This window comes from Magnusiomyces paraingens (assembly GCF_902498895.1).
Source record: "Magnusiomyces paraingens strain CBS 517.90 genome assembly, contig: contig2, whole genome shotgun sequence".
NCBI classification, from domain to species: domain Eukaryota; kingdom Fungi; phylum Ascomycota; class Dipodascomycetes; order Dipodascales; family Dipodascaceae; genus Magnusiomyces; species Magnusiomyces paraingens.
The window spans coordinates 2303822-2316344 of NW_022474068.1; the positions used below are offsets into that span (position 1 = coordinate 2303822).

General features: G+C 41.2%; 7 protein-coding genes across 7 annotated transcripts; 4 read left to right on the forward strand and 3 right to left on the reverse strand.

The window, feature by feature from the left end:
* Positions 1-22: 22 nt before the first annotated feature.
* On the reverse strand, positions 23-1449 carry SAPINGB_P002456 (uncharacterized protein; the record flags this gene model as incomplete). The annotated part of the gene is made up of 3 exons (XM_031997175.1): positions 23-381; positions 485-711; positions 827-1449. The coding sequence occupies 3 exons, from the start codon at positions 1447-1449 to the stop codon at positions 23-25; spliced, it is 1209 nt and encodes a 402-aa protein (XP_031853066.1).
* A 358-nt stretch (positions 1450-1807) lies between these two features.
* On the forward strand, positions 1808-2707 carry SAPINGB_P002457 (uncharacterized protein; the record flags this gene model as incomplete). Its single annotated transcript, XM_031997176.1, has 1 exon — positions 1808-2707. The coding sequence occupies one exon, from the start codon at positions 1808-1810 to the stop codon at positions 2705-2707; it is 900 nt and encodes a 299-aa protein (XP_031853067.1).
* A 102-nt stretch (positions 2708-2809) lies between these two features.
* Positions 2810-3501, forward strand: SAPINGB_P002458 (uncharacterized protein; the record flags this gene model as incomplete). The annotated part of the gene is made up of 2 exons (XM_031997177.1): positions 2810-3439; positions 3493-3501. 2 exons carry the CDS (start codon positions 2810-2812, stop codon positions 3499-3501), a joined length of 639 nt encoding a protein of 212 aa, XP_031853068.1.
* Positions 3502-3774: 273 nt separating this feature from the next.
* Positions 3775-8434, reverse strand: SAPINGB_P002459 (uncharacterized protein; the record flags this gene model as incomplete). The annotated part of the gene is made up of 5 exons (XM_031997178.1): positions 3775-4469; positions 4537-5228; positions 5279-5759; positions 6181-6924; positions 7213-8434. 5 exons carry the CDS (start codon positions 8432-8434, stop codon positions 3775-3777), a joined length of 3834 nt encoding a protein of 1277 aa, XP_031853069.1.
* A 659-nt stretch (positions 8435-9093) lies between these two features.
* SAPINGB_P002460 (uncharacterized protein) lies at positions 9094-9468 on the forward strand (the record flags this gene model as incomplete). The annotated part of the gene is made up of 1 exon (XM_031997179.1): positions 9094-9468. One exon carries the CDS (start codon positions 9094-9096, stop codon positions 9466-9468), a length of 375 nt encoding a protein of 124 aa, XP_031853070.1.
* A 253-nt stretch (positions 9469-9721) lies between these two features.
* Positions 9722-11256, forward strand: SAPINGB_P002461 (uncharacterized protein; the record flags this gene model as incomplete). The annotated part of the gene is made up of 2 exons (XM_031997180.1): positions 9722-10202; positions 10562-11256. 2 exons carry the CDS (start codon positions 9722-9724, stop codon positions 11254-11256), a joined length of 1176 nt encoding a protein of 391 aa, XP_031853071.1.
* Positions 11257-11739: 483 nt separating this feature from the next.
* Positions 11740-12450, reverse strand: SAPINGB_P002462 (uncharacterized protein; the record flags this gene model as incomplete). The annotated part of the gene is made up of 1 exon (XM_031997181.1): positions 11740-12450. One exon carries the CDS (start codon positions 12448-12450, stop codon positions 11740-11742), a length of 711 nt encoding a protein of 236 aa, XP_031853072.1.
* Between the last annotated feature and the right edge of the window lie 73 nt (positions 12451-12523).

The following is a 12523-nucleotide window of genomic DNA, read 5'->3' on the forward strand; positions in this document are numbered from 1 at the left end:
TTGTCCAGCTTAGCTTCCTATTTTAGCTGTTCAACAAAAAACGGGATTTTGGTGTAACAATAGGTTTAACAATAGGCGGAGAAGGTTCAGTAATTGAATCCACCAAAAAATCAAAAGAAGGTAAGACAATATCATCATCAGAACCGACCAACGGTTTAGAATCAGAACAAGAAATAAAAGAAGAACCGACCAACGGTTCAGAATCAAAAGGAACAATATCCGAATCGACCAACGATTCAGAATCAAAACAAATAGGAGCTGAACTGACACACGGTTCAGACTCCAAACAAACAACAGTAGAACCGACATACGGTTCAGAAATAAAACAAGAATCATCAGTGGAACCAACAAACGGTTTACCAACTGAATCAATATCAAGTCCTGAGTTTGAACAATACGCAGAAACTTGACCAACAAAACAATCTTCATCGCCGACACACGGCTCAGAAGAATCAAAAGTTCGGATTCCAAATCATCAAACGACTCGGACAACTGTTACCAAACTTTTCAGAAACAACAGATGTCTCGGACACAAAAGCGGAACTCACAAATGGATCATCATCAACTATCTCAGAAAATTCATCAATAGTCTCAGCAAACCAACCTCTTGAGGTTTTAGCCTCCTTAGATTCCTTGTCATCCTTATTATCTTGGCGAGCAGCCTGAACCTCTTCCCAAGAGACATGACAATTGTTGGAAGTATGACCACGCCTCTTACAACGAAAACATTTGATACCATCACCCTTAGATTTGTTATTGTACTTCTTTGATGAAGCAACGAACGCTTCAGTCGAAAGAGTAGCAGGGGTCAGTAATCTTCAACAACTTGGCCCATTTATCAGTGTTCCGGATGAAGTTGTTGATATCAAGGTTGTCAGTATTGTTGTTACTATCAAAGCGGTGCTCCAAGGCGTACTGGATGAAGCGCTCACAATTGGGACCCATTGAGGCCAAAGCGTTGAAGGCCACAACCGAATCAGGCGACAATGATTGGTAGATGGAACGCCAGGTAGCAACATAAGAACGAACAGAAGAAACAAACTTTGGACCAACATCAATATTGCCAGCATAGAGGGATTTCATAAGTGAGATGACATCGGCGGGTTGAAGTTGACTATACTCCTGATGAAGATAAAGCCAGAGGTCACGGCCTCTAATGGCCACATCATTAACATGTTCGATCAACTCAGGAGAAATGTTGTTGAGGATGACATCATGGACGACGGTATCAAGCGAGGCGGTGAGGTCTTCGAGGGATTCATTAGCAGCTGGATTGACAGTACCAGCTTCGACATAAAGATGGACACCATTATTCATAGCACGAAGACCCAAAAGAATTTTGGTAGCCCAGACATGATAGTTGAGAGGAGTGAGTTTTTCAGAGGAAGTAAGATTAATATAAGCCGAAGTGCGGCCCATAACCTGTTGAACTGTGACACGGGAAGTCATGATAATAATAGAAAATATTATCCAAGAAAAGTATATATTGAAATATATAAGATAAAACAGTTATATAAGAAGAAAGAAAAGGAAAAGAAAAATTATAAAAGTTGGGGAAGAAACCTTCCTTAAATATCTGAGGGAAAGAAAAATTTGCAGTGGTGAAAATTTTTCATTTGGGTTTGTCCCAAAGTTGAGTGGGTTTGTATTACACTTCAACTTTGTAACAAATTAAGGAGGGTAACCACAGTCACATAAGGGCTTAAACCTAATGCGGCTAAAACTAAAATAAACATAGATTGTCAACCATAGTTTCCCACCCAAACTCACGTGCATTATCAACTGCACTAGTCTGCGACAACATTGCATGCTCAACAAACCGTTGGTCGGTTCTTCTTTTATTTCTTGTTCTGATTCTAAACCGTTGGTCGGTTCTGATGATGATATTGTCTTACCTTCTTTTGATTTTTTGGTGGATTCAATTACTGAACCTTCTCCGCCTATTGTTAAACCTATTGTTACACCAAAATCCCGTTTTTCTCCATTCTTTTACTTATCTTTTGTTACCATCATGTTGTTTTCCTTGATTTTAATTGTCGTCTGGCATCCTTTTTCAATCTTGGATTTAAGTCATTCAGTCCATCACGTTTTTGTTGCTGAATCTACTACTTCTGCTGAGGCCAACTTAGTTGTTGGGTCTGATTCTTTTGACTTTATCCATGATACCGGTGCTACCAGTCACATTTGCAATAACATCTCATATTTTTCTTCTCTTCGTCCCACTTCGGCTACCATTCGTGGTCTTGGTTCTGCTACTGCTGAGGGGGTTGGCGACATTGTCGTTGATCTTCTTGGTAAAGATGACCAGCCTTGTGACCGCGTTGTTCTTCGAGATGTTTTATATGTTCCTAAGATTCCTCGCAATTTATTTGCCGCTCGTCGAGCTACTGCTGGTGGTTGTCGGTTCATTCAAGACCTTAACCATATTTCTGCTGTCGAAAATGGCAAAACTCGAGTCCACGCCATTGCCATGGGTGACTTGTACTTTTTGTCGTTTCGAGTTGTTTTGCCTTCCAAGCCTGTCCATGAGGTGTTTGCTGTTGAGTCGTCTGCCAATCTTTGGCACAAGCGACTTGGTCACGCCAGTGTGGACGTTCTCAAGAAATTATCTAAGTCACTTTCTGTCAAGCCTACTCATTTTGAGGTTGTGGATAGTCATAAGTGTGACGCTTGCTTGGGTGGCAAAAGCCACAGCATTGCCATTTAATGGTACCACAGAAAAAGCTAGTCGTCCTTTGGAATTATTTGTTTCTGATTTGAGCGGTCCTCATGTCGCTACCCTGTGGGTCATCGTTATGTCTTAACCATTATGGATTATTATTCCAGGTACTCTTATGTGGAGTTGTTGGTTAGGAAAAGTGATGCAAGTCTTGCCATTCGTAACTTTATTGCTAGGTGTGAATCTTATTTTTCTGGTGATTCTGCTGGTGATCGAGTTGCATATTTTCATTCTGATAATGGCGGCGAATACATTTCCAAAGACCTGGAGCAGTTCTTTGTGTCTAAGGGTATCAAGCATACTTATACAGTTCCTCATACTCCTCAGCAAAATGGTGTTGCTGAGCGATTGAATCGCACATTATTTGAAAAAGCCAAGTCTATGCTTTTATATGCTCATGCTCCTGAGTATTTATGGGGTGAAGCTGTCAAGTCTGCTAATTATATTAGGAACCGTCTTCCTAGTCGTACCACTGGTGGTGTTGCACCTCTTCAACTTTGGACGGGTAAACCTCCTAGTTATCACCATATGAAAGTATTTGGTTGTCAAGCTACAGTTGTTCTTCCTGGTGCTAAAAGAGAATCTAAGTTAAGTTCAAATACTGAAGCTGGTGTTTTTGTTGGGTATTCTTTGGATCGTACAGCTTATCGAGTTCTTCTTGATTCAAGCATTGTGTTGAGCATGCAATGTTGTCGCAGACTAGTGCAGTTGATAATGCACGTGAGTTTGGGTGGGAAACTATGGTTGATAACCTATGTTTATTTTAGTTTTAGCCGCATTAGGTTTAAGCCCTTATGTGACTGTGGTTACCCTCCTTAATTTGTTACAAAGTTGAAGTGTAATACAAACCCACTCAACTTTGGGACAAACCCAAATGAAAAATTTTCACCACTGCAAATTTTTCTTTTCCTTGGGTATATAAGGAAGGTTTCTTTCCCAACTTTTATAATTTTTCTTTTCCTTTTTCTTTCTTCTTATACAACTGTTTTATCTTATATATTTCAATATATACTTTTCTAGGATAATATTTTCTATTATTATCATGACTTCCCGTGTCACAGTTCAACAATGGTAGACCCAGATCCTTTGGTATACACACCGTAGTCACTTTCATTACGAATAAACCCAAGTTTGACAAGAGCACCATGAATCTTCTCATTCCAACACAAAGGAGCTTGCTTTAAACCATATAAAGACTTCTTCAAATGACACACTTTAGATTCCTGACCTTTGACAACAAAGCCTTTAGGTTGTCTCATATAAATATCTTCTTTGAGATCACCATTAAGAAATGCAGTCTCGACATCCATATGATGAACCTGGAACCCAAACTGAGCAGCAATAGCAAGAACAATCCTCACAGTCTCGTAACGAACAACGGGAGCAAAAGTTTCAGTATAATCAATACCTTCAACTTGCGAAAATCCAATACACACGAGACGAGCTTTGTAACGTTCAATTGAACCGTCAGCTTTGCGCTTAACTTTAAACACCCATTTGCTATTGATAGCCTTGCGACCAGGTGGGAGATCAACCAATTCCCAAGTACCATTGCGTTTAAGAGACGACATTTCAATAACACAGGCTTCAAGCCAAAACTCAGCTTCTTCACTAGACATAGCTTCTTCAAAACTACTAGGATCTGTAAAAACAAGTAAAGCCACATCATCATACTCAAAGCGGAGAGATTTGAGACGACGATAAGAAATACACTCTTCTTCAGCTGGACGTTTTGCAGGTGTTGCAGACACTGGAGATTGTTTCAAAGAATTTTCACAAAAGGTGTTTAGAAGGAGGTGAAACAATGTCATCTGAACTCGGGCGTTTGGCAGGAGTTATAGAAGGTAAACGAACAGCAACAACACGAGATCGAGATTTAGGCAAAACAGCTTGAGTATCATCCTTAGTGACAACACTAACACCAGCTTGGTCAAGAGAATTAACAAGATCAGACGAAGGAGATTCTTGACTAAGTGGCACTACTTCCAACTCAACAAAAGGTGGTGGAGTGGGAGACGAAGCAATGATAGACGGTTGAAACCCAATATCACCCCCTCGTTGCGAGATCCCAGAATCACCTGAAATATCAGATTCATTAATAGATGGACCAGCTTCAGATAAGTCTAATTGTGAAGGAATATATTCCGAAGAAGAAACAATTGGACTTGAGTCAGGAGAGATAGAGACATCATGATCTGAAGGTGGAAGAATAGGAGAACTAGGAAGAGATGGAACTGAAGCAATAGAAGGAAGAGTAGGAAGAGTAGGAGACTCAAGAGGAGCAGAAGGTGTAGACAAAATGCGACGAACAGAACGAGGCATATTAACAATAATAGAAGAAGAAGAAGAAGGAGGCGGCGACGGAGAATGAGACGGTGAAGAAGACGGAGACGGAGACGGTAAAGCACAAATAGAACCAGAACCAGAACCAGATGAGGATGCTGGTAAAGATCTATGAGACCCAAAACTAGAACCAGAACTTAAATCAGAACTAGCAATAGAATTAACCCTAACATTAGATCCTAAACCAGTCCCTTAGAATCAAAACAAGGTCCTGACATGGACCCTGAACCAGAACCAACACTAAACCCAACACCAGTACCATTAATAGACAAGTCCTTATCACTTTTCATAAATGGAAACTTGGACTCATCAAAGTAAACACTCCTGGCTTCAACAATGCTTGAATCAAGAAGAACTCGATAAGCTGTACGATCCAAAGAATACCCAACAAAAACACCAGCTTCAGTATTTGAACTTAACTTAGATTCTCTTTTAGCACCAGGAAGAACAACTGTAGCTTGACAACCAAATACTTTCATATGATGATAACTAGGAGGTTTACCAGTCCAAAGTTGAAGAGGTGCAACACCACCAGTGGTACGACTAGGAAGACGGTTCCTAATATAATTAGCAGACTTGACAGCTTCACCCCATAAGTATTCAGGAGCATGAGCATATAAAAGCATAGACTTGGCTTTCTCAAATAATGTGCGATTCAATCGCTCAGCAACACCATTTTGTTGAGGAGTATGAGGAACTGTATAAGTATGCTTGATGTTGAACTGTGACACGGGAAGTCATGATAATAATAGAAAATATTATCCAAGAAAAGTATATATTGAAATATATAAGATAAAACAGTTATATAAGAAGAAAGAAAAAGGAAAAGAAAAATTATAAAAGTTGGGGAAGAAACTTTCCTTATATACCCAAGGGAAAGAAAAATTTGCAGTGGTGAAAATTTTTCATTTGGGTTTGTCCCAAAGTTGAGTGGGTTTGTATTACACTTCAACTTTGTAACAAATTAAGGAGGGTAACCACAGTCATATAAGGGCTTAAACCTAATGCGGCTAAAACTAAAATAAACATAGATTGTCAACCATAGTTTCCCACCCAAACTCACGTGCATTATCAACTGCACTAGTCTGCGACAACATTGCATGCTCAACACTTGATACCCTTAGACACAAAGAACTGCTCCAGGTCTTTGGAAATGTATTCGCCGCCATTATCAGAATGAAAATATGCAACTCGATCACCAGCAGAATCACCAGAAAAATAAGATTCACACCTAGCAATAAAGTTACGAATGGCAAGACTTGCATCACTTTTCCTAACCAACAACTCCACATAAGAGTACCTGGAATAATAATCCATAATGGTTAAGACATAACGATGACCCACAGGGGTAGCGACATGAGGACCGCTTAAATCAGAAACAAATAACTCCAAAGGACGACTAGCTTTTTCTGTGGTACCATTAAATGGCAATGCTGTGGCTTTGCCACCCAAGCAAGCGTCACACTTATGACTATCCACAACCTCAAAATGAGTAGGCTTGACAGAAAGTGACTTAGATAATTTCTTGAGAACGTCCACACTGGCGTGACCAAGTCGCTTGTGCCAAAGATTGGCAGACGACTCAACAGCAAACACCTCATGAACTGGCTTGGAAGGCAAAACAACTCGGAAACGACAAAAGTACAAGTCACCCATGGCAATGGCGTGGACTCGAGTTTTGCCATTTTCGACAGCAGAAATATGGTTAAGGTCTTGAATGAACCGACAACCACCAGCAGTAGCTCGACGAGCAGCAAATAAATTGCGAGGAATCTTAGGAACATATAAAACATCTCGAAGAACAACGCGGTCACAAGGCTGGTCATCTTTACCAAGAAGATCGACGACAATGTCGCCAACCCCTCAGCAGTAGCAGAACCAAGACCACGAATGGTAGCCGAAGTGGGACGAGAGAAGAAAAATATGAGATGTTATTGCAAATGTGACTGGTAGCACCGGTATCATGGATAAAGTCAAAAGAATCAGACCCAACAACTAAGTTGGCCTCAGCAGAAGTAGTAGATTCAGCAACAAAAACATGATGGACTGAATGACTTAAATCCAAGATTGAAGAAGGATGCCAGACGACAATTAAAATCAAGGAAAACAACATGATGGTAACAAAGATAAGTAAAAGAATGGAGAAAAACGGGATTTTGGTGTAACAATAGGTTTAACAATAGGCGGAGAAGGTTCAGTAATTGAATCCACCAAAAAATCAAAAGAAGGTAAGACAATATCATCATCAGAACCGACCAACGGTTTAGAATCAGAACAAGAAATAAAAGAAGAACCGACCAACGGTTTCAGAATCAAAGGAACAATATCCGAATCGACCAACGATTCAGAATCAAAACAAATAGGAGCTGAACTGACACACGGTTCAGACTCCAAACAAACAACAGTAGAACCGACATACGGTTCAGAAATAAAACAAGAATCATCAGTGGAACCAACAAACGGTTTACCAACTGAATCAATATCAAGTCCTGAGTTTGAACAATACTCAGAAACTTGACCAACAAAACAATCTTCATCGCCGACACACGGCTCAGAAGAATCAAAAAGTTCGGATTCCAAATCATCAAACGACTCGGAGCAACTGTTACCAAACTTTTCAGAAACAACAGATGTCTCGGACACAAAAGCGGAACTCACAAATGGATCATCATCAACTATCTCAGAAAATTCATCAATAGTCTCAGCAAACCAACCTCTTGAGGGTTTAGCCTCCTTAGATTCCTTGTCATCCTTATTATCTTGGCGAGCAGCCTGAACCTCTTCCCAAGAGACATGACAATTGTTGGAAGTATGACCACGCCTCTTACAACGGAAACATTTGATACCATCACCCTTAGATTTGTTATTGTACTTCTTTGATGAAGCAACGAACGCTTCAGTCGAAAGAGTAGCTGGAGGTCCAGTAATCTTCAACAACTTGGCCCATTTATCAGTGTTCCGGATGAAGTTGTTAATATCAAGGTTGTCAGTATTGTTGTTACTATCAAAGCGGTGCTCCAAGGCGTACTGGATGAAGCGCTCACAATTGGGACCCATTGAGGCCAAAGCGTTGAAGGCCACAACCGAATCAGGCGACAATGATTGGTAGATGGAACGCCATGTAGCAACATATGAACGAACAGAAGAAACAAACTTTGGACCAACATCAATATTGCCAGCATAGAGGATTTCATAAGAGATGACATCGGCGGGTTGGAGTTGACTATACTCCTGATGAAGGTAAAGCCAGAGGTCACGGCCTCTAATGGCCACATCATTAACATGTTCGATCAACTCAGGAGAAATATTGTTGAGGATGACATCATGGACGACGGTATCAAGCGAGGCGGTGAGGTCTTCAAAGGGATTCATTGGCAGCTGGATTGACAGTACCAGCTTCGACATAAAGGTGGACACCATTATTCATAGCACGAAGACCAAAAGAATTTTGGTAGCCCAGACATGATAGTTGAGAGGAGTGAGTTTTCAGAGGAAGTAAGATTAATATAAGCCGAAGTGCGGCCCATAACCTGTTGAACTGTGACACGGGAAGTCATGATAATAATAGAAAATATTATCCAAGAAAAGTATATATTGAAATATATAAGATAAAACAGTTATATAAGAAGAAAGAAAAGGAAAAAAAAAAATTATAAAAGTTGGGAAGAAACCTTCCTTAAATATCTGAGGGAAAGAAAAATTTGCAGTGGTGAAAATTTTTCATTTGGGTTTGTCCCAAAGTTGAGTGGGTTTGTATTACACTTCAACTTTGTAACAAATTAAGGAGGGTAACCACAGTCACATAAGGGCTTAAACCTAATGCGGCTAAAACTAAAATAAACATAGATTGTCAACCATAGTTTCCCACCCAAACTCACGTGCATTATCAACTGCACTAGTCTGCGACAACATTGCATGCTCAACAATAGCTACTCTAAATTTACGCAAAACTGTTTTTATTAAATACTCTTTCAGCTTTCAGCTTATCAATCGTATTTACTTATTAACTCTCGCTTTTAGTCTTCTCCGCTATGTCTAATCACGGAAACACTACAGGAGTCAATGAAGGACCCTCATCCTTCGAGTCAGCCAGCACTGGAAGTTCTGTTGCCCACTCAACATCTGAGACCCATTCAAAGAACAACGCCAGCTCTTATGAGACATTCGCCGATCTCCCTGTTCATCGTCAAATTGATCTCGCTGACCGTTCTGGATTTACCGTTAGACAATTAACCATTGCCAACATACCAGTTTGTTCCGAAGGATGTGAAGCTGAATTAAAAGTCTTAGCAGACTTGACAGCTTACATTAGAAACTCAAACTTCAAAGCTAGTCCTCCCCCATCTCAAAAGGTTATGAGCTCCTTTGACGCTCCTCAAGCGCCAAATTTCAAACAATTTCTCTAAAAAAAGTGAATTGGATTTTTGGATATACGGTCTTATTGGGCAAATTAACAGCTGCGGCCGGGTTTTGGAACAACTATATCTATAAGCCAATTGTTGGCCATACTGCCCTTCAGCTTGGTTTACGGTATCAGGTTTGAGAGGGCCCTTGATGAACTACTCAAGGCTTACATTTTAAAACCACGCCTGCAGCTAACCTGGCTGCAGCTGAACAGGCCCGGTGGGACACGTCGCCCGAGTTTCTAAAACTCCACCTATGGATTCGGCGTCTGTGCGGGAAGAAGCCATGGGGGTCCTATTTGAACCTGGAAAAAGAATGGCTCGTATAGATCCTGAAATCCTAGAGCCCGCCGACCTGGGGCGAGTGCTCTCATTTTACCAACGTCTTAATCATATTGGTTTGCGCATATCCCCAAGCCCTGAGCTTAACATTGTATTTGCGATGACGCAAGCTATCTCAGTAGGAGTTCCAGGTCCTAGTTATTTCGCCGGGCTTACCAGCAGTGAAATTGAAACCAAAATACAAGCTACTGTTACTGAAGCTTCCAAGTGGGCCTCTGTAGTGGAGCAATATTTCTTTAACAACCCGGATGGCACCTTTCACCGTGACCTTATATTAGCAGTGCTGAATAACAACAAGGTTTCAGCAGCTGCTCGCGAAGATCCTCAGAGTCATCTCTGGGGGATTACCAAGTTTGTCGACATTTTCAAGTCAAGATCTGGAGGATGGAGCCCCTGTGATTCAGTTGAAATCCCAGCGCTAGTTGAAGCAACTTCTGCAGCCTTCGTAAAAAGGTCGAAGAATTATTGACGGTTCGACAAAAGTGGTGCCAAAGCAGGAACCAAGCAAGAACCCAAGCAGGAATCCAAGCAGGAATCTTCGAAGAAAGCTGGCCACTCTGATACCAAGCATGGAAAAGGGAAGCAGTGGTCCAAGGGGTCCGGTGGCAACAAGAGGCGCAACAATGAAGACAAGCAAGCTAGAAAGTCGAACTCTGATGGTCAAAACAGAGTTGCTGCCTTGAAAGCTACCGAATACCTTGAGGTGGCTCGCGACGATGTTGAAACTCTTTGCTCTGTTGCTCGGGCTATCAAGACATATTTGATAATGACGGCGGAAGCAGTGATTATTCGCCAGTTGCTTTTCTTCCACCTGCCAACCAAATCGCCTCTGTGGGTGAAACAAATCTTCCAAATGTTCTCGATTCTGGAAATGCTACTGGTCACCTTATCTCAGACAACAGCTACTTTGTGTCGTATGAGAAATACAGCAGCCCCAAAACTATCAGCTCCTATGGTGGTTCCGACATCGTGTTAGAAGGGGAAGGTAAAATTGCTGTTGTATTAAAAGGTGACGGTGGCACCAATATTTGCCATATTGCTGACGCACTTTATTTTCCTGCTGGGTCTAGCAATTTGTTTTCTGATTCTGTCTGGCGCACGCACGATGTTTCTTTTCATACGGTCCCAAGTGGGGATTGTCTGGCCTATTTTGGTGAGGAAAAGGTTGGTAGGGTTGGCGGTGCCAGAGATGCCAAGTCTCACATTTGTGCCAACATTGTTCCGGTAAAGTTTACTAGGAATATCGTACCTCCAACTGGATCTTTCAAGTTCTCAGGAAATTCAATTGACTGGGATCAGATTTGCAGACAAGGACCAGAAGCTATGAGGAAGGTTGATAAATCAGCCTTCGCGGTTGGAAAGGGACTACCTGTCCTTTCACAGTCTCTCAAATTTATTGCAAAGGAGGCCGTGTTGAATTCGCAGGCACTTGACTGTGTTGAACTGTGACACGGGAAGTCATGATAATAATAGAAAATATTATCCAAGAAAAGTATATATTGAAATATATAAGATAAAACAGTTATATAAGAAGAAAGAAAAAGGAAAAGAAAAATTATAAAAGTTGGGGAAGAAACCTTCCTTATATACCCAAGGAAAAGAAAAATTTGCAGTGGTGAAAATTTTTCATTTGGGTTTGTCCCAAAGTTGAGTGGGTTTGTATTACACTTCAACTTTGTAACAAATTAAGGAGGGTAACCACAGTCACATAAGGGCTTAAACCTAATGCGGCTAAAACTAAAATAAACATAGATTGTCAACCATAGTTTCCCACCCAAACTCACGTGCATTATCAACTGCACTAGTCTGCGACAACATTGCATGCTCAACACCTCCCCTTGTCGCAGAATCACCTACTGCCTTCATACCAAGTAGTCCCCTCAATGTCTCAAACTTCACGACCAAGATTCTTAGTAAACATATCTGCCAACATCACTTGAGTATCAAGATACTCCAGATGAATCCTCCACTGCGAATATAGTGACGCACAACATGATACCGAACATCAATATGCTTGGTGCGACGATGAAACACTGGGTTCTGAGCCAAAGCAATACATCCCTGATTGTCCTCAAACATAGTCACTGGCAACGGAACAGGAATCTTGCAAAGGGACAACAACTGATTAATCCAGAAGCATTCCTTAGACGCATCAGACAATGACATGTACTCAGACTCGACGCTGGACGATGCAGGACTAACTTGCTTTCGACAAGCCCAAGTAATGGGACCACCAGACAGAATGAAAACATACCCAGTAAATGACTTACGGTCCTGCTTGTCCTGTGCATAGTCGGCATCACTATAACCAACAAGCTTGTAGACTTTCTGAGCTCGATATTCAAGACCAAGTTCAGCAGTACCCTTAAGATAACGAAGAGTATGCTTAGCAGCTTCCATATGAATAGACTTAGGACTCTGCATATATCGACAAAGAAAGCTAACAGCAACAGCAAGATCAGGACGAGCACAATTAGCAGCATAAATCAGCTTACCAATAATACTGCGATACATGGAGGCATCGGTAGCAGAGTCAGACTCGGAAAAATCAGAAAGATCACGAGTGGGTAAAGGAGTCTTGACACTTGAACAGTTCTGCATACCAAACTCTTCCAACATATCAAAAATATAACGCAGAAACATCCACAGTAATATGGTAAGGTGACTGCTTAACTCTCATGCCAAGGAACTGCTCGACTGGGCCCAAGTCTTTCAT